Here is a 17,961-nt window from a genome sequence, read left to right as displayed (position 1 = left end):
AGTGTCTCTGGCTCATAGTTGTTTGTTGATTTTGATTTTTACTTTCTTATAGTTATTCTTTCTCCTGGTCCCTTATTTAAGTTTTCTAGATTCCTGCTATGAGTGAGACCAATATTCTAATTTCTTTTTTTTTTTTTTTTTAGAGGCATGCTTTATTTTTATTTATTTGTTTGCTGGTTTGTTTGTTTTTGTTTTGTTTATACATGCACTGCGTACAGTCAGAAGCGCGGGAGGGTGAGAGAATTCACCAGAGCCAGAGCGGGGAGCAGAGCAGGCAGAAGGACCGAAGTACACTGCTGAGGGGAGCAGCGGGCGGCAGGAGGGGTCTGCGCGCCATGTGGGACCCTCCTCTGGTGGCCGGGGAGCAGCCGGGGATTGAACCGGCGCCGCAGAGGTCGCGTGCAGCTTCGCAACCCAGCGCTCAACCGCTGCGCCACCGGGGAGGCCCTATTCTAATTTCTTTCTTTTTTTTTTTTTAAATTCTTTTTTTAGAGGCATGTTTTTATTTATTTATTTGTTTGTTTGTTTTTTGTTTTATACATGCACTGGGTACAGTCAGAAGCGCGGGAGGGTGAGAGAATTCACCAGAGCCAGAGCGGGCAGCAGAGCAGGCAGAAGGACCGAAGTACACTGCTGAGGGGAGCAGCGGGCGGCAGGAGGGTTCTGCGCGCCATGCGGGACCCTCCTCTGGTGGCCGGGGAGCAGTCGGGATCGAACTGGCGCCGCAGAGGCTGCGGGCAGCTTCGCAACCCTGCGCTCTACCGCTGCGCCACTGGGGAGGCCCCTATTCTAATTTCTTAAATGTACTATTCATTTATTGTTATGAATAATTATTGCACTGAAAATTACTAAAATTCAGACATTTTAGTAAATTTAACTGATTTTCTATTTGCCACCAGTATTTCAAAGCAGGAAAACTTTATTATGAGAGACAGCATTCAACTTTAAAAGACCAACTTGAAACACTCTCACATCAATTTTTATAATTTATTTTTTTATTTTATTTTAACTTTTGTTAAAGATTTATTTATTTATGCATACAAGAGCATAAATAAGAGTGAGAGGATTCACCAGAGACAGAGTAGGGAGCAGAACAGGCAGACCGACTGAAATACAGGGCTGAAAGGAGCAGTGGGCCAGACAGGAAAGGTCTGCTGTGCCATGTGGGTCAGTTCCAGGCTGGGAGGGAACTCAAGCTGCAGGGGCTGCCCATAGCTTCACAGTGCTAAGACTTAACCCCTTGTACCACCAGGGTAGCCCGATTTTTATAATTTAGATTCTACACTTAGAGTAATAAAAAGGCCTATTAAAACTATTTAAAACTATCAGAAACTGCAGCTATTGCCACACATAGATTTTTTTTTTTAATAGAGGCATGTTTTATTTATTTATTTGTTTGTTTGTTTTGTTTATACAGCACTGGGTACAGTCAGAAGTGCCGGAGGGTGAGAGAATTCACCAGAGCCAGAGTGGGGAACAGAGCAGGCAGAAGGACCGAAGTACACTGCTGAGGGGAGCAGCGGGTGGCAGGAGGGGTCTATGCGCCATGTGGGACCCTCCTCCGGTGGCCGGGGAGCAGCCGGGGATCGAACCGGCGCTGCAGAGGCCGCGGGCAGCTTCGCCTCCCAGCGCTCAACCGCTGCGCCACCGGGGAGGCCCACCACCACACATAGATTTTTAAGAACGTAGCATTTTATATGTAATTCAAAGGGTTTTGGAGCAATAGAGAATCTTATTATAGTGAAATCTACCAGTAAAAGATTCAGTAGTAAAGAAGATGTCCTCAGTTCAAAATTCATGGACATATATTTAAGAAGCTCAGCAAGCTTACTATGCTGAAAAATCAATCCAAAGAAAAACTGACAAAGACACTTTTACATTAACTCTTTGATAAATTGGAATAGGGTGGAGATAGGAGATGAAGATGGCCTCAAAGTAGTGGTAACAAAGACTGAAGTAATCAATTATGGAAAATATCACAGAATGTTTTTAATAAGTATGATGGGAAAGGCAAGCTCATTTACCACAGAACCTAAGAAAGACCCTGAAATTGGAAGTGTCACATATATCATAAGATAGAGGATAAAGTGTGGCAAGCTAAAAATGGGAGTCTGTGTAAAGTAAGCAGCTGGTATAGATTCCCAGGATTTGTTCCAAGGAATCATGAAATCTATTTCTGCTGCTCCTACTTTATCACTAGTTCTTCTATCTTACTTAATGCAAGACCTACAGTCCTCCAGGGTTATGGGTATCTGAATTTTAACTTTCAAACTAAAATCTCAAGTAAGAGCTCAGCTTTTAGAATGGGGGATAATCTTACGTTAGGCAATTTATACTTAAACTTTATGCACCACAATTTTTTATACATGTGAGACAGGAACAATTTACATAAGGATTTCATGATGTGGTTGAGAAAATTAAAAGAGATGTGCATACACTGCATTAAAATATCTGGCATCGTACTGGACATAAAAATACTGTTATTGGGGCCTCCCTGGTGGTGCAAGGGGTTAAGTCACAGCACTATGAAGCTATCTGTAGCCACTGCAGCACAGTTTGATCCCTGGCCAGGGAGGTGCCCGCTGCTCCCCTCAGCAGTGTATTTCAGCAGATCTGCCTGTTCTACTCCCCAATCTGTCTCTGTCTCTGGATTGGTGTCCCAAATCCTCTCACTCCCACACCTCTGGCTTACACCCCAGTTCTTGTGTGCATAAATGAATAAATCTTTAAAAATATAAAGAAAATAAAATGAAAAGGTTTTCCACATAACTACTCATAGCTCGGGGAGGGGAGAATTAATACATCACTGATGGGATAACTACCCACTAGTAATACTCATCAGTGCTCAACCAATTTATTTCATAAAACCAGATATATCTGCCAAACCTACTTTAAAAGAGACTGGAAATGAAAGCCTTAGAAGTGTTACTTGCATCTATTTAGTAAACAAAACTCCACTATTGTGTGAGGGTTTTAATCTCTTCATATAAGAACTATAATTAAAAAACAGTGGGCAGGGGCTAAAATGGAATTGTTGGTTCACCATCTGTTTTTCCATTTCTACAAGTAATACGTGCACTTGGAAAACCTCAAAAGAGCTTTGTGCTTACTTAGGAAAAGGGGAACATGAGAAAATTTGTATGACTGCAAAGTTCCTACTAGACAGGGGAAAAAGAAGTGAAACTTTGTGAGAAGCAAGAATGGGTATCTATGAAAAGGGTATGAGAAAAGAAAAGTCATCGAGGGAGGGAGAACTAGAGCAAAATCTCATTGATGGGAAGAGGCTCACCTTCACATTACCTCACTATGTAGGTGGCAAGAGACGGAGGTTATGTCTATTAGAAATTTTGAATTTTCTGTTTATGGCCTTTTGCTCATTTTGCTATTGAGTTATTCATCTTTTTCTCCCTAATTTATAAGGGTTCTTTATATATATTAAGAAATTAGCCTTTAGGGGATTCCCTGGTGCCCCAGGGAGTTAAAGTCTCAGCACTATCAAGCTATGCCAGCCACTGCAGCTTAAGTTCGATCCCCGGCCAGGGAGCTGACCCACATGGCTCAGCAGGCCTCTCCTGTCTCGCCCGCCCACTGCTCCCCTCAGCAGTGTATTTCAGTCAATCCACCTGTTCTGCTCCCCACTCTGTCTCTGGTGAATCGTCTCACCACCACTACCCCTACCTCTGGTCTACACCCCAGCTACTATATGCACAAATAAATAAAATAAATCTAAAAATAAATAAAGATGAAGTGTTCTTATCCAGACTTAAAACAAACAACAACAAAAACCAAAAGCATGACAAATCAAGAACTCCATTAATGTCTTCATAAACAAAAATTGTAAGATAGAAACTCTAAGTATTTATAATGAAAAATTTAAATCATTCTCAAAAATGAGAAAAATATCATAAAGAACTTTCAAATGCCCATCATTCAGCTCCAACATTTATTACATAAAGTCAGTCTCATCATAAACTATTTTATATTTTACATATTTTCTGACTTGATTTTTATAAACACATCTAATCAAATGGGTCACAGGCCTCAAATGTGCCTATAAATGGCATTAATCTTTATAGGTAAAATGAAAGATTAAAGCAATAAATAAAAGCAAATATAGTCAAAAGTAAAGAAGTAAAATATATTCCAAGACACAAATTTGGATATTACCTGATGTTAGCTAAACAAAATTAGACATCTAAGCTTGAATTAAATTTAATGACTAGATTTCTTTCTTGATTTATTGGATTATCACAGCTCCACTATTTTGCAAATAATGAATAATCACATACTCTCATTGGTTCTAAACAAATACTTTTAATTAAAACTCCAATATTTCTAATTCAGTACTTATGCTGTTTCATAATTTTAACTATCAACTCCTATCCCAAAGCATGGCACTTTCTTTGAATCACTGAAATCCTCCGCAATTTGTTCATTTTATTGATTTTCAAAGACTATCAATTATTTCACTTTCATTTCTAATTCCATCAAACTCCTTGAAAAACCCTTTCTTTAAAACCACAACCAGCCATTCTTCCTGATCCTATTTCCAGGTATAAGAGAACTACTGGGGGGCCTCCCCGGTGGCGAAGCGGTTGAGCGCTGGGTTGGGAAGCTGCCTGCGACCTCTGCGGCGCCAGTTCGATCCCCGGCTGCTCCCCGGCCACCAGAGGAGGGTCCCACATGGCGCGCAGACCCCTCCTGCCGTCCGCTGCTCCCCTCAGCAGCTCACTTCGGTCCTTCTGCCTGCTCTGCTCCCCGCTCTGGCTCTGGTGAATTCTCTCACCCTCCCGCGCTTCTGACTGTACCCAGTGCATGTATAAACAAAACAAACAAACAAACAAATAAATAAATAAAACATGCCTCTATAAAAAAAAAATTTAAAAAATTAAAAAAAAAAAGAGAACTACTGGGGAAAACTCAAAACAAAGCAAGACTGATACATTAAGAGTTTTTAAAGAATACTCCAACCTACCCATTACTACTAAAGGTAGTACTTATGCTTCAAATTTCTAGGCAATAATCTGCAGTGATTTTAGTTCTTTAAAATACAATGTATTTTTCTCACGAAATCCACGCTTTCCATGCTTTCACACGCTCTCTCCTTAATTATTGACATATTCAAAATTCAACAGTTATTACTGATGAAGTCAATTGTTATTCTGCCAAAATGCAGAATGAAGTCTCAATTTCCAACTGCCTCTATCTTAACATGATTTTGTCTCTGTATGTTCCTATCCCATTCCTTTCACTACTTCAGAAAATGAGTTTGTTGCTCCTTTCCTTTGATGAGAACTTCATTACCTATTCTGAGGATTCTATATAAATCTGACTTTTCCAAATCTTGTTCTCACCTCTGCCCTTTTTTGGCAAAAACATTTCCTATTCACCAGTCCCTTTATCTATTTATTGCATCTAACAAATAACTGATCACTTTTTAATTAATCTCTCTCCTAGACTATCAGTGTTCGATTTCTCTCATTTACACATGGCTATATTGTTTTCTTTTTCTCCCCTCCCTTTTGTTAATTTCTTTTACATTCTTACCCTTAATACTGAATATTTCCCTCTCCCTACAAGTTTAATCTTTATTCTTGTTTTCTCATTATCTACTAGAAAATGAAGTAGAAGAGAGTGGATAAATAGGGGATAGGGAGGATGTTTATGCTGGCAATTTCTAGTTGTTCATATACACGGGGGTGGGAAAATGTTAACTATTGCTCACCACTCTCTATGAAGAAATTACTTATTCTCATAGGTATCACAATTGTAGCGATGGAGTAATTTCCCGATTCAATTCTCTATAATCTTAATCTCTTTTCTGAAACCCAATCCATGCTCTTGGGGTATAACAGTTACATTTTTATGTCCCACTATTAGACATTTCCTGAAACAACTAAACATTGGCATCAACTTTCCCATGTAAGGTATCTTTCCTATTTTTTGAATAACCCAACCTATCTGTATTATCCAGAGTAGAACAAGTGTGTTATCTCTTTTACTTCCTATATCCAGTTAAGTGATCAGCTCATCATTTGGGCTGCCATATTATTCTCATCAAAGAGGAAAAGAATTTCCCATCCAAACACTCATTCTTCTTGCTTGCTAGACTTACTATAATCCTACCTCTTTTCTTTTTTTTTTTTTAAGAGCAATTAGCAATTTATTTAATTTTGTATTTATTTATTATTTTTTAAAGATTTACTTATTTATTTATGCAAGCACTGGGTAGAGTCAGAGGTGCGGGAGGGTGAGAGAATTCACCAGAGCCAGAGTGGAGAGTAGAACAGGCAGAGTGACGAAGTACACTGCTGAGGGGAGCAGCGGGCGACAGGAGAGGTCTGCATGCCATGTGGGACCCTCGCTGGGGGCCGGGGATCCAACCGGCGCTGTGGAGGCTGCAGGCAGCTTTGCAACCCAGTACTCAACTGCTGCACCACTGGGGAGGCCCCAAATTTATTTATTTTTAACATTTATTTATGTATACAAGAACTGGGGGTAGGCCAGAGGTGCGGGGGATGATAGGATTCACCAGAGAGAGTGAGGAGCAGAACAGGCGGATTTATTGCAATACACTATTAAGGGGAGCAGGTGGCCAGACAGGAAAGGTCTGCTGTGCTACATGTGGGTAAGCTCCCTGGCAGGAATAGTGCTCAAGCCTAACTCAGGCGGCAGAGGTGAGAGCAATAGCATGATGGTGCTGAGACTTAACCTCTACACCACCAGGGAGGCCCCTTTGTGTAAAGTTTAAACATCCCTGGTGGTGGGTCTTCTGAAATCTTTCAACTGCCTTCTTATTTACTACGTTTCTTTACATCAGCAATTTTCTGCATTTTTGGTTTCAAGACCGTTTACACTCCAAAAATTACTGAGGGTCTCCCTGGGGGCAGAGTGGGCTAAGTGCAGCACTGTGAAGCTGTCCACAGCCTCTGCAGCATGGGTTCAATTCCCGGCCAGGGAGATCCCCACATGGTGCATCTGTCTCGCCGGCAAGTCAGGAGAAGTCTGAAATACCATGTGGGTTGCTCCCTGGTTGAGGATCAAACTGATGCCGCAGTGGCTGCAGATAGCTTCATAGGTTGCATCTTAACCCCTTGTGCCACCAAGAAGACCTCCTCAGCAGTGTTTTTGGTTGTCTCTGTCTCTAGTGAATTCTTTCACCCTCCAGTGCCTCTGGCCTGTACCCCGGTTCTTGTATAAATAAATAAATCTTAAAAAAAAAAAAGTACTGCGGACCCTAAAGAGCTTTCGTGTATGTGGGTTACATCTATAAACAGCTGCCATACTAAAAATCAATCCTGACAAAAATTTTAAACACAAGAATACACAAGCACATATCAGACCTTGGTAGTCTCCCTATCTATCATTGATGATTACTGCTGAATAGTTTTTATGTCCATCTATATCTTGACAATAGGAAGACTAAGAATGACAGATTTATAAAATCATCTTTCATTATTATGCTTGCTCATTCACAATCTAACTCAACCTATCAATTTGTCTGCATCAGAATCTTTGAATACACTATTCCCTCTGCCTGGAAGGCATTTTCTCATTCATTGGTCAGATCCAGTTCATAAATTACCTCTTCTATGAAGGCTTCCTTTGACACACCCCATCCCAGTTACCCTTTCTTGGTAATTTCATAGCACATTTAGAACTCTCCACACTGCCTTGCAATTATTGTGTATATGTAGGTCTCTACATGGTAGGAAGCTACATGAAGGCAGACTTGCATCTATGTTTCTTATTTCTAGCACCTCATACATAGTGAGAGCCCAAACTCTTGAGTATTCATTTGAATCTATGTCTTTCAGAGTCAGTTCAATGCTCATTTATCCCCAAATATTCCAAGTCATACTACTTACTCCTTCCTCTAAACGTCTGCAGTACTATATGGAAACCAGGAGGGAAAAGCCTAAGAGAAACTAAGTTACTTTTCCCCTGAAGTAAGAACGGGAACTTTGGTCCATAGTTTTAAGTCAAGCTTTGACATCAACTGCCTCCAACAAATGGTCCTTCAGTTTTCAATCTTATGTTCTATTATTTGCTGATTAACTTACTCCTCCTGTCAATCAATAAACACACACCCAATACTCATTCCTTCTGTTTATATAATTTCCTTTCCCATGAATTCCATTTCTCTGTTAATTTAAATTCTACTTTTCCTTGAAAACTTGGTTCAAGATGCACACATTCCACGAAGCTCTCAGGAACGATGTCAGACCAAAGGAAATTTTCCCTTTCTTTTTTTTAATATCTTATGCATTTCAATCTATTCCTATAACCTAATGCAGTACTATCTTGCACTTATTTTTAATAATTTCAAATATGTCAGTGCTATGGTCCCAAATAGTTCAACAATTCAAGAGCAGGCACTGATCTCATTCAAAACATTTGTGAATCAATATTTACTAGATAATGGTAAATTTTCTAATTTTTAAAAAATCAGTCCCTGCTAGTAATGGGAAGGTGAAAAATACTGTAATAAATATTGTTTTCTTCAAAATTTTTTCCTATCTAGTAAGGATACTTCAGGTTGGATTCCCCCCCAACCCCCTTGGAGGGGAGGAACATAATATTACACATATAATTTTCAATTTTAAAATAAAATATGTGCTAGAAGATGCAACTTCCCAGTACCCTAAAATTGAAAGCTTAAACAAGACACTTCAGTTGCAGGTAACTCACTATGAGACTTCACTTTGAGGAGCCCTTCCCCTTTTTGCTCCTCTGTGTTTGATGTATCTCTTACTTTACTTGTTACAAATTTAGCTACCTGGACACATGCTGAGGCATGATTACTGGTAATGACGCCAAGCCCTTCAAGTCCAACCAAAGGAAGGAGACAAGTAACACCCATGCATAAAATGAAAATCTAAGCTTTCAAAACCAAGAAATTATGCTAATTGGATCTCAGACCAATGTTTTTCCTTAAATGGAATTAGTCTGAGGGGTCACATCTTCCCTATCATCATTTCCTTAAGTATTCACACCCAAATGGAGCAAGCATTAGTTAGAAAGTGCACTAAACATCACCTTCAAAACTTGCTACATGGATGGAGGGTAACGCTCTTCAGAGAAGATCGTTTCCCCCTTTTCTCCTCTCTTTTCCATATACCAAATTCGATAAGAAGGGGTAATAGAGTAAAACAGAGTTAAACACTGAATCATAGGGGTTAAGATGCGCTAAGACCTAGCTATTTGTAAGTCAAACAACCGCAACCGAGCCAACCCTTAAACACTACGGGAGAGATGGGATGCTGCCGGCAAGTCTTTCTGGTCTATGCAGACGTGCCGTCTTTCAACAAGGGAGTCCCAAAATGAATTTCACGTAAGAAGGAAAGGGTTACTGAGGAAAGAAAGGAGGGAGCCGTCAGATGACAAGCAGCAGCTACCGCACCCCTTTCTCCCCCTCCCCAAAAGCAGTAGGAAACAGCTGCACAAAGTACCTTCCAGGCCAGAAGCAAAACATTGAGGATGGCCAGCAAAGGGCAGGGTCCGTTCTCATTCTGCGTGATGATGGGTGTGTTCTCTTCCTTCCACTGGATCCACTTGATGTGATAGACAGACTGTCCCGGGAAGCGTTCCTTGGAGGCCGCCAGCACCAGCGCTGCCTGCTCCTCCTCCCCTGCCTCCTCCTCGCGGCAGAGTGGCACAGCCCGGGGCAACCCCGCCGCGCCCTCCTCCTCCTCCTCGGGGACCCTATTATCTGCTCCCTCCTCACTATTGAACTCGGAGCTACTGGGGAAAGAATGCAGGTTAGAGAACGACTCCAGGGAGTCCAGGCTCGGCGATTCCCCAGGCGGGCTCGGGTCGCTGCAGCTGCTGCTGAGGCCGCCGGCGCTGCTGGGCTCCCCGGAGCCGGCGGCCGCCGATGCGCCCCGGCAGGTGCCTGCACGATCCGGGCGGGCGCCCGAGTCTCCGGGCGGACCCAACCCATGGCCCGCTCCGGCCTCGGCTGTGTCCAGAGCGGCGGTCACCTTGCGCTGCCCTCCCAGGGGCGCCTTGTGGGCAGCGGCACTCTCCAAATCGCTCTCCTTCAAGTCCAAACCCGGGAGGCTTCTGCAGGGTTCGGGAACCTGAGGAGAGCCCGCGGCAGAAGCCGCGCCCGGGAGGCTCCTCCCGGCGGCCGCCGCCCCCTGCCCATTCCCACCGCTGCTCTCCGCCGCCCATACTCCAGGACCATCCCCAGCCGCGAGCCGGCTTCCCAGCCGCGGAGAATCCGTGCCCGGCGCGGGCCCGGCCGCCGCCCCGTGTTCCAGCGGCTGCAGGCTCTCGGGGCCGCTCTCCATGCCCGGCCGCCCGCCCCTTGCTCTAAAGAAACCGCGGAGGGTTCTCCTCAGCCAGCTCCTCCGACGCCATGACAGCGGCACTGGCAGCTACAGCGCCCTTGCGCGGCCTCGGCCAGGCACGTCAGGGGTAGGGCGCCGGGAGCGCGCCCGCGCGCCGCTGCGCGGGCCGCCGGGGCAGAGGGAACCGCGCAGCGGCGGCCCACGCGGCCCCGCCCCTCCCGCGCGCCCGCAGCGCCCGCGCGCGGAAGGCGGGGCGGGGCGGGCGTGGCCCGTGGGCGTGGCCAGGGGCGCGCCGCCGCGACCGCAGCTCCAGTAGGAAAACATCCTCTCCCTAGGTGGCCGGAAGTTGAACTCCGGGGCGCCCGGAACGCGCGGCTGCTTTAAAGGCGCGGCGGGCGGCGCGAGGGGTGGCTGTCGCCCCTGGAGCGCCGGGGCGCCTCTGGCCCCCGCGTTGGGCTCCCGGGGTGGGGGGCTGCCCCTGGTGGTAGTATTCGGAAAAGAGCCCCTCTCTGAAGGGCTCGGGAGATTTGTTTCTCCCGCTTGTAATATGGAAAATGGAAGGAATTTCTTAAGAGATGCAGGTTTTCAAGGCCGGGACCCAGAGGTGTTTGGGTTACTTCGCTGCACAAATTCTGGACTCTCTAGGTTTTGGCTGAGAAGCAGCTCTCCGCTAGCTACCGGTGTTACGTTCGCCCTGCATGAGGCAGCAGTGCGGTTGTGGATGTTGGCCTGCACGGCAGGGAAAGAAAAAAAGTGGGTGATTTGGGCCAATAATAATATTTTAGCTTCTGTTTGAATCAGCCAAGTCTTTGCGGTTAACTTGACCTGACTTTGCATGGAGCGGGAAGCTGAAAAAATGACTTTTCTGACTAGCTCCTCGTAACACCCGGCGACTCAGGGAACAGAGGAGTAGGCTGAAAGTTTAGTTGGTGGCAAAATGGGTTTGAGTCTTTTTTTTTTTTTTAAGATTTATTTTACTTATTTTATGCATACAAGAGCTGGGGCACAGGCCAGAGGTGGGGAGGGGGTGAGAGGATTCACCAGAGACAGCGTGGGGAGCAGAACAGGTGGATTGACTGAAATAAACGGCTGAGGGGAGCAGCAGTCCACACAGGAGAGTCTGCTGCGCATTGTGGGTGAGCTCCCTGGTAGGGGATCGAACTCGTGCTGCAGTCGCTGTTGCTAACTTCATGGTGCTGCAACTTAACCCCTTGAGCCACTAGGGAGACCCCGGATTTGGGTCTTATTCGGACCTATCCCGACAAGGGCTCCGCTTCCCTCTCTGTCCAGCCCTCTTTTTTCTTCAACACTTTCTAGACCCTGGCTCTAGCCTTATAAATACTTGATACACAGGAATGTTATCTTTTTGTATCTCTTGGTTAGGGAAGGTGGTCAAAATTACAAAGTAGACCAAATTTACAAAGTACCCATTTAACACATTGGAACAAATGCACATTGCTGAATGCTGTGCTTGGCACTAGGGATGCCCTGGTGAATACGGAAAGGGCTTATTCATATCTTCATGAGAGTTATTGCCTGCCTTTTTTTTCCTTGTTGCTATATTTTTAATACTTGCTTGGAAAGTAAGTTTTCCTGAGAATGCAGTAGAGCTCGTTCTAACCTCTCTACACTGACACAATATAGTGACATTCAACTTTTGGAAAAGAGGAAAATTACAAAAGACAATGGAAAGCTTTTTTAGAATGTGGAATTTAGGAGTTTTGTGTATTTTTGGCCTCCATGTCAATCTATAAACAATAAATGCTCTTGTTCAAATTAGAATTCTTCCCTGAAGAAAGAATTGCAGTGATTAAGCATTTTATTGTATCTAAGGTCAAATGAGTGGACATGAGAATATTACAGATTTCATGAAATTCAGAATCTAGCATGATGTCCCAAATTTAAAACTGTGTATTACATGGGGCCTCCCTGGTGGTGCAAGGGGTTAAACACAGCAATGTAAAGCTATCTGTGACTTCTACAGCACAAGTTCGATCCCCTGCCTTCCAGGGAGCTACCCATGGTGCAGCAGACCCTCTCCTGTCTTGCCCGCTGCTCCCCTCAGCTGTGTTTTTCAGTCAGTTTGCTTGTTCTGTTCCCCTCTCTGTCTCTGGTGAATCCTCTCAACCGCTGCCCCCCCCCCACCTCTGGCCTGTGCTCCAGTTCTTGTATGCATAAATAAATAAATCTTTTTTAAAAAAACTAAAAACCCTGTGTATTATATGAATAAATTGAATTAATGAATCATTTACAGACAAAAACCACAGTAGAACCAAAAATCATGAACTGTGCACTTCATATAATGATCTTTCACCATTAAAAAATAAAAAAGCAAACCCTACTTCAATAAACCTATACTTACTCTGGCAGTTTTATAGATATGTTTCAAAGGATCATCTGCATAATTTAATAATTTATAACAGAAATAAATCAAGTTTTATTTTCATGTTTGTCAGCAATTATGTAAGCCAAGATAAACAGCTGTGGGAATGTGGGTGCTTATTTAAATTTGTGAAAATGTACATAGTTATTTTTCAAAGGGAGAAGGAGAGTGAGTGGCATCTAAGGAAAAATGCCAGAAAATAATAAACTGAAAAATGTCTCCTTATTTTGCTGATATGCATATTTAGTTAAACATGAAGTTACACACATGGCGCAACCCATGGTGCAGCAGACCCTCTCCTGTCTTGCCCGCTGCTCCCCTCAGCAGTGTATTTCAGTAGATCTGCCTGTTCTGCTCCCCACTCTGTCTCGGGTGAATCCTCTCATCCCTTGCATCTCTGGACTGTACCCCAGTTCTTGAATGCATAACTAAATCTTTAAAAAAATAAATATTTCATTTTAAAGTAAAATGGTTACTTTTATTTTTCAAAGTTACAGATACAATAGTCTTAAATGTCAAAGTTTACATGAAAACAAAGTAGTACCCTACTCAACATATTTGAGTTCTGTTCTTTAGAAGCAGTCCCATTTAACTCCTAGATATTATTTCTTCCTTATCCTTGTATTTATAAGTAATTTTATTATACTCTGATTTCTTTGAAATTGATTTATTTATGATCAATCAAAAGATTGATTTATTTATGCATACAAGAACTGGGGTACAGTCCAGAGATGTGGGGGGTGAGAGGATTCACCAGAGACAAGAGTGGGGAGCAGAACAGGTAGATTGACTGAAATACACTGCTGAGGGGAGCACCAGGTGAGACAGGAGAGGTCTGCTGTGCCATGTGGATCGCCTCCCTGGCTGGGGATCAAACTTGTGCTGCGGGTAGCTTCATAGTGCTGTGTCTTAACCCCTTGCGCCACCAGGGATACTCTGATTTCTTAATATAAATCATTAAATTATTCAAAAATTGGTCCTCCCTGGCGCAAGGGGTTAAGACGCAGCCTATGAAGCTGTCTGCAGCCTTTGCAGTACGAGTTCGATTCCTGGCAGGCCAAGGAACAACCCACATGGCACAGCAGACCTCTCCTGTCTCGCCTGCTGCTGCTCCCCTCAGCAGTGTATTTCGTCAGTCTGCCTGTTCTGTTCCCCACTCTGTCTCTGGTGAATCCTCTCACCCCCACACTTCTGGCCTGTATCCCAGCTCTTGTATGCATAAATAAATAAATCTTTAAAAAAATAAATTATTCGAAAATTATATTTATTGATTTGCTCCCATGAAAGATGAGGGTTTAGTTATTTTCTCTCATAATATTCTTCCTCCTTTTACTCCAACCTCCCAATTATTTCAATTTTTTTGATTAAATAAAGTACTCTAAAGTGTTAGGGTTATATAAATATCATTCACCACTAAGTCAGGGATTTTCCTGTGACTGTGATTACATTTCTTGTTAAACTTTTTGTTCTTTCTGGAATTAACTATTGCCTCATCACTTTGTTTACATAACTCTTCACCTACCTCTAAATCAGCCTCACACTTACCAATACAGTCAACCATATCAAGTTACCTCTCAAACCTCTCTTAATTTCTTGCTCTAACCTGAACTTGTTTTACAGGCCACTTACACAGCTACCATACTGGGATTTCTCTTTGCTGTTTTCTCAGGAATTCCTTCCTCCTTTTTTCCATGTTGATTGCTTTCATTCTTGAATCCCCTGTTTTCCTCTTTCTTTGATTTGGTGGAACATATTCTTACTAGCTTTCTGAGAAAGAGTACGTGGGAAGCACATTTCTGTGGAACTTGTCTGTCTGCCAAAAGATAGCCCTTTAGTCTACCTTTCCATTTTATAGTTTGACTGAATATAAGATTCAAGACTGGAAATATTTTCCCTTCATTTTTAAGTCTCATTAAGTTATCTAGATAACAGGTGACTGTAGTCTGATACAATTATACTACAGAACCTTTGTGTGTAACCTGTTTCTTCACCCTGAAATTTCTTTTTGGTTTTACACTTTTGTGTTTGGTACTGCCTTTAGTATATGGTTCTTCTTGGTCTTCTTCTTAGTGTTTTGCATTTAGTTTTGGACATACTTTTGGATGGTTCTGGCTTAATTCATTGGGCTAGGCACATTCAACATAGAACTTACATTCTTTATTTTTGGGAAATTTTCTTTTTAAATTTCTTTTGTATTCTTATCCATTCCCTAATTATATTTGGGTTTTTTTTTTGTTGTTGTTGTTGTTCTCTATTCAAAGAGATTTCCTCAACTTTATCTTTTGAATTTTTTTTATTGTTTATGAGTACAATTTGTTTGATTTCTGAGTGTTCTTTATAGTTCCTTTTTACTGTTGAATGGCATCCCAACCTTTCATCTCTTAGTCTATTGATCATAACTTTTAATGTATATCTTTTAAAAATATATTTATTTATTTATGCATAGAAGAACTGGGGTGTAGGCCAAAGATACAGGGGGTAAGAGTATTCACCAGAGACAGAGTAGGGAGCAGAACAGGCAGATTGACTGAAATACACCGCTCACTGGAGCAATGGGTGAGACAAGAGAGGTCTGCTGTGCCATGTGGGTTAGCTCCCTGGCCAGGCATTGAAGTTAGGCTATAGGGATGACAGCGTGATAGTGCTGAGACTTAATCCCTACACCACCAGGGATGCCCTTAATATATATCTTATGTTTTTCAAAGGACATCTGAACCATATGCTATGAAAAAGTGGATTTATTGATGTTGCCAGAAAGTGAGATATATGAGATACAAGTGTAAAACCCAGAATACAAAATCTGTTTTGGTAAATAAGACAGTCACAGGAAATGATCATTGAGAATATGAGTCAGTTAATAACTAACACTAAATAAGTGGTACAAGCAATAACTATTATAAAAATTCAAAGAAGAAAAAATCTTGTAGTGTGAGATAATTATGAGGAATTAAGCTATAGTTTCCTAAGTAAAATCATAGGCTTATTATTACCTCAGACTTAATAAATCCAAAAAGTATTTATTTCACTCTCAAAACTATTCTTCTTTTAAAATTCTCTGTTGTACTCAGTTGGAGCATAACTTTTTAACTACCACTACAGAAAAATTGGTCCTAACTTTGACAATTATCTCACCTATCAACTTTTCCTGATATTATACATTCCTTTATTCATCTGCAGCCACTCCTTAGCTGAGTCCTTGTCATCTTACTACTAGAGTATAGTATTATTCTAATTGCTCCCCAGTCTAAGGCTTTCTGTTCCTCAGATTATCCTTCATAACCTTATAAAAGCTATAATTCAAAAATTTTGCTTATATTGATGGTTTTACTAAGCATAATTTGATGGTTATTTATTTTCAGATGAATCAGAATTGTCTGTGACCAGAAGTTTGTTTTATTCCTCTTAGCTTTCCACTCAAGATAGGGTGATCAAATTCTGAGTTAATATCAAGGGTTTCCATGTTATTCAAATTGCCCTGGCTCTGGCCCTCAACTGCTTATGCAGAAACTCCAGCCTCCTGCAATGTACATTCCCGGTTTAATTATTTCTGAGAGCCCCCATGAGGAGTACCACACCTGTTCAAAAACAGATCCAATCTCATGATATTCTACCAGGTGCTGCTTCTACTCCATGCTGCTTTACCAGATGCTAGTTGGTTCTGATGGTGGTAAAAAGGATGATGGTAAATTCAGGGAAATGACCTTCTTTTCCCTTTTATTGTTGCATTAATAGACTACAGTATTAGTGAAATTTTACTTATTAAGCCTTTTTAAAAATGGGACCTAAGTATGATTCAGATAGGCTAGACAAGGAATGAATTCTAGGGATATTTCCATCACCTTCAATTAAGACTTTTTATTCCCCATTAGGACAATGGTTAAGGTTTGTTATTAGATCAAGTACATCATGCCTCTTTTCTTCTTTCCTTAGAACTTCTCTCCAGTACACTTCTGCATTGCCAACTCGCCAGTTCTCCAGTTATCTTTCAACTCTAGTAATGTTCTCAAAGTGTGGTTTTGGATTAGCAGTATCAACATCACCTGGCAACTTGTTAAAAGTAAAAATTTCTCTACTCCCACTCCATCTACGGACTCAGGAACTCGGTGTAAAACCCAGCAGCACAGAGGACTGTGTTTTAACAAGAGCTCTAGGTGATTGTATACATGATAAAATTTGAGTATTATTACTCTGGTACTAGGGGAAGTTTATTTTAGGAACATTATAAAATATAGATTAGCAAAAAAGAAAATGAAAACACCTTTCATCATGCTATTTAATATGAAGGATTAGTGATAGCACTAATACTTCCCTGTATGCATATCCATCCTAAACTTTCTGAACACATCTGAATACATACATATTTTTTAAAAGGTTTATTTATTTATTTATGCATACAAGAACTGGGTGTATGCCAGAGATATGGGAAAGGTGAGAGGATTTGTCAGAGACAGAGTTGGGGAGCAGAACAGGCAGATCTACTGAAATACACTGCTGAGGGGAGCAGTGGGTGAGACAGGAGAAGTCTGCTGTGCCATGTGGGTTAGCTCGCTGGCCAGGGATCTAACTGGTGCTGCAGTGGCTGACGATAGTGCTGTTTTTAACCCCTGTGCCAACAGGGAGGCCCCTGAATACATACATATTTTGTAAACAAAACACTGAACCATTATGAAAACATTTTTTTCTGTTATATAATGAATATTTTTATGCATTAATATTCATTAACCTGTAACATTTCTAGAGAATTATCTACATTCCATTCTATGGCTGAACCAATCCCTGCTTCTTAGATATTTATGTTGTTTCCATTGTTTAACTATTATGAACTTCACTGCAACCAATATCCTTGTAACTGAAACAATTTATGTAATTATAGTTGTATTCCTTGATTAATTTGCAGAAGTTCAAGTCAAATCAGGATTTGACTCTTCAACATTTTATCTACAGCTTGCTTTCCAGTCTCTCTGATGCTGCATTAGGTCAGTGAGTGTGTTAGAGTAAACCTGCTAACTGAATTCTCTATAGTTTCTTTTCCTTCAGGTAGTACATTGTGTATATTCCCTAATAAGCAGTGATTTCATTCTTTTCAACTACTGCTGAAAACCTTAAAGACACTAAATATCATGAACTGGGCCTGGTATTCAAAGCTTTTCTTAATCTGTCTTTATTCTATTTAGCTAGCCTTGACAACTACTAAAATAACCCCTCTTTCCAAAAGATTTAGTTTGCATGCATCTGCCTTTTCTTTTTTTTTTTTTAAATAGAGGCATTTTTAAAATTTATTTA

The 17,961-nt window shown here is 41.7% G+C and overlaps 1 protein-coding gene across 2 annotated transcripts in view; it reads right to left on the bottom strand.

Moving 5' to 3' along the window:
• Window positions 1-10,295, bottom strand: part of MINDY2 (MINDY lysine 48 deubiquitinase 2) — a gene marked incomplete at its 5' end in the record, with an annotated part of 74,275 nt that extends 63,980 nt beyond the window's left edge. For both annotated transcript variants that reach the window (XM_084241122.1, XM_084241123.1), the window contains one exon: window positions 9,453-10,295. In XM_084241122.1, coding sequence (XP_084097248.1) covers window positions 9,453-10,295 — 843 coding nt within the window. The remainder of the gene's footprint in view (window positions 1-9,452) is intronic.
• Between the last annotated feature and the right edge of the window lie 7,666 nt (window positions 10,296-17,961).

This window comes from Talpa europaea (genome assembly GCF_964194135.1).
Source record: "Talpa europaea genome assembly, chromosome: 8".
NCBI classification, from domain to species: Eukaryota; Metazoa; Chordata; class Mammalia; order Eulipotyphla; family Talpidae; genus Talpa; species Talpa europaea.
The sequence above is the reverse complement of the archived record's forward strand: the minus strand, read 5'-3'. Positions and strand labels throughout refer to the sequence as shown.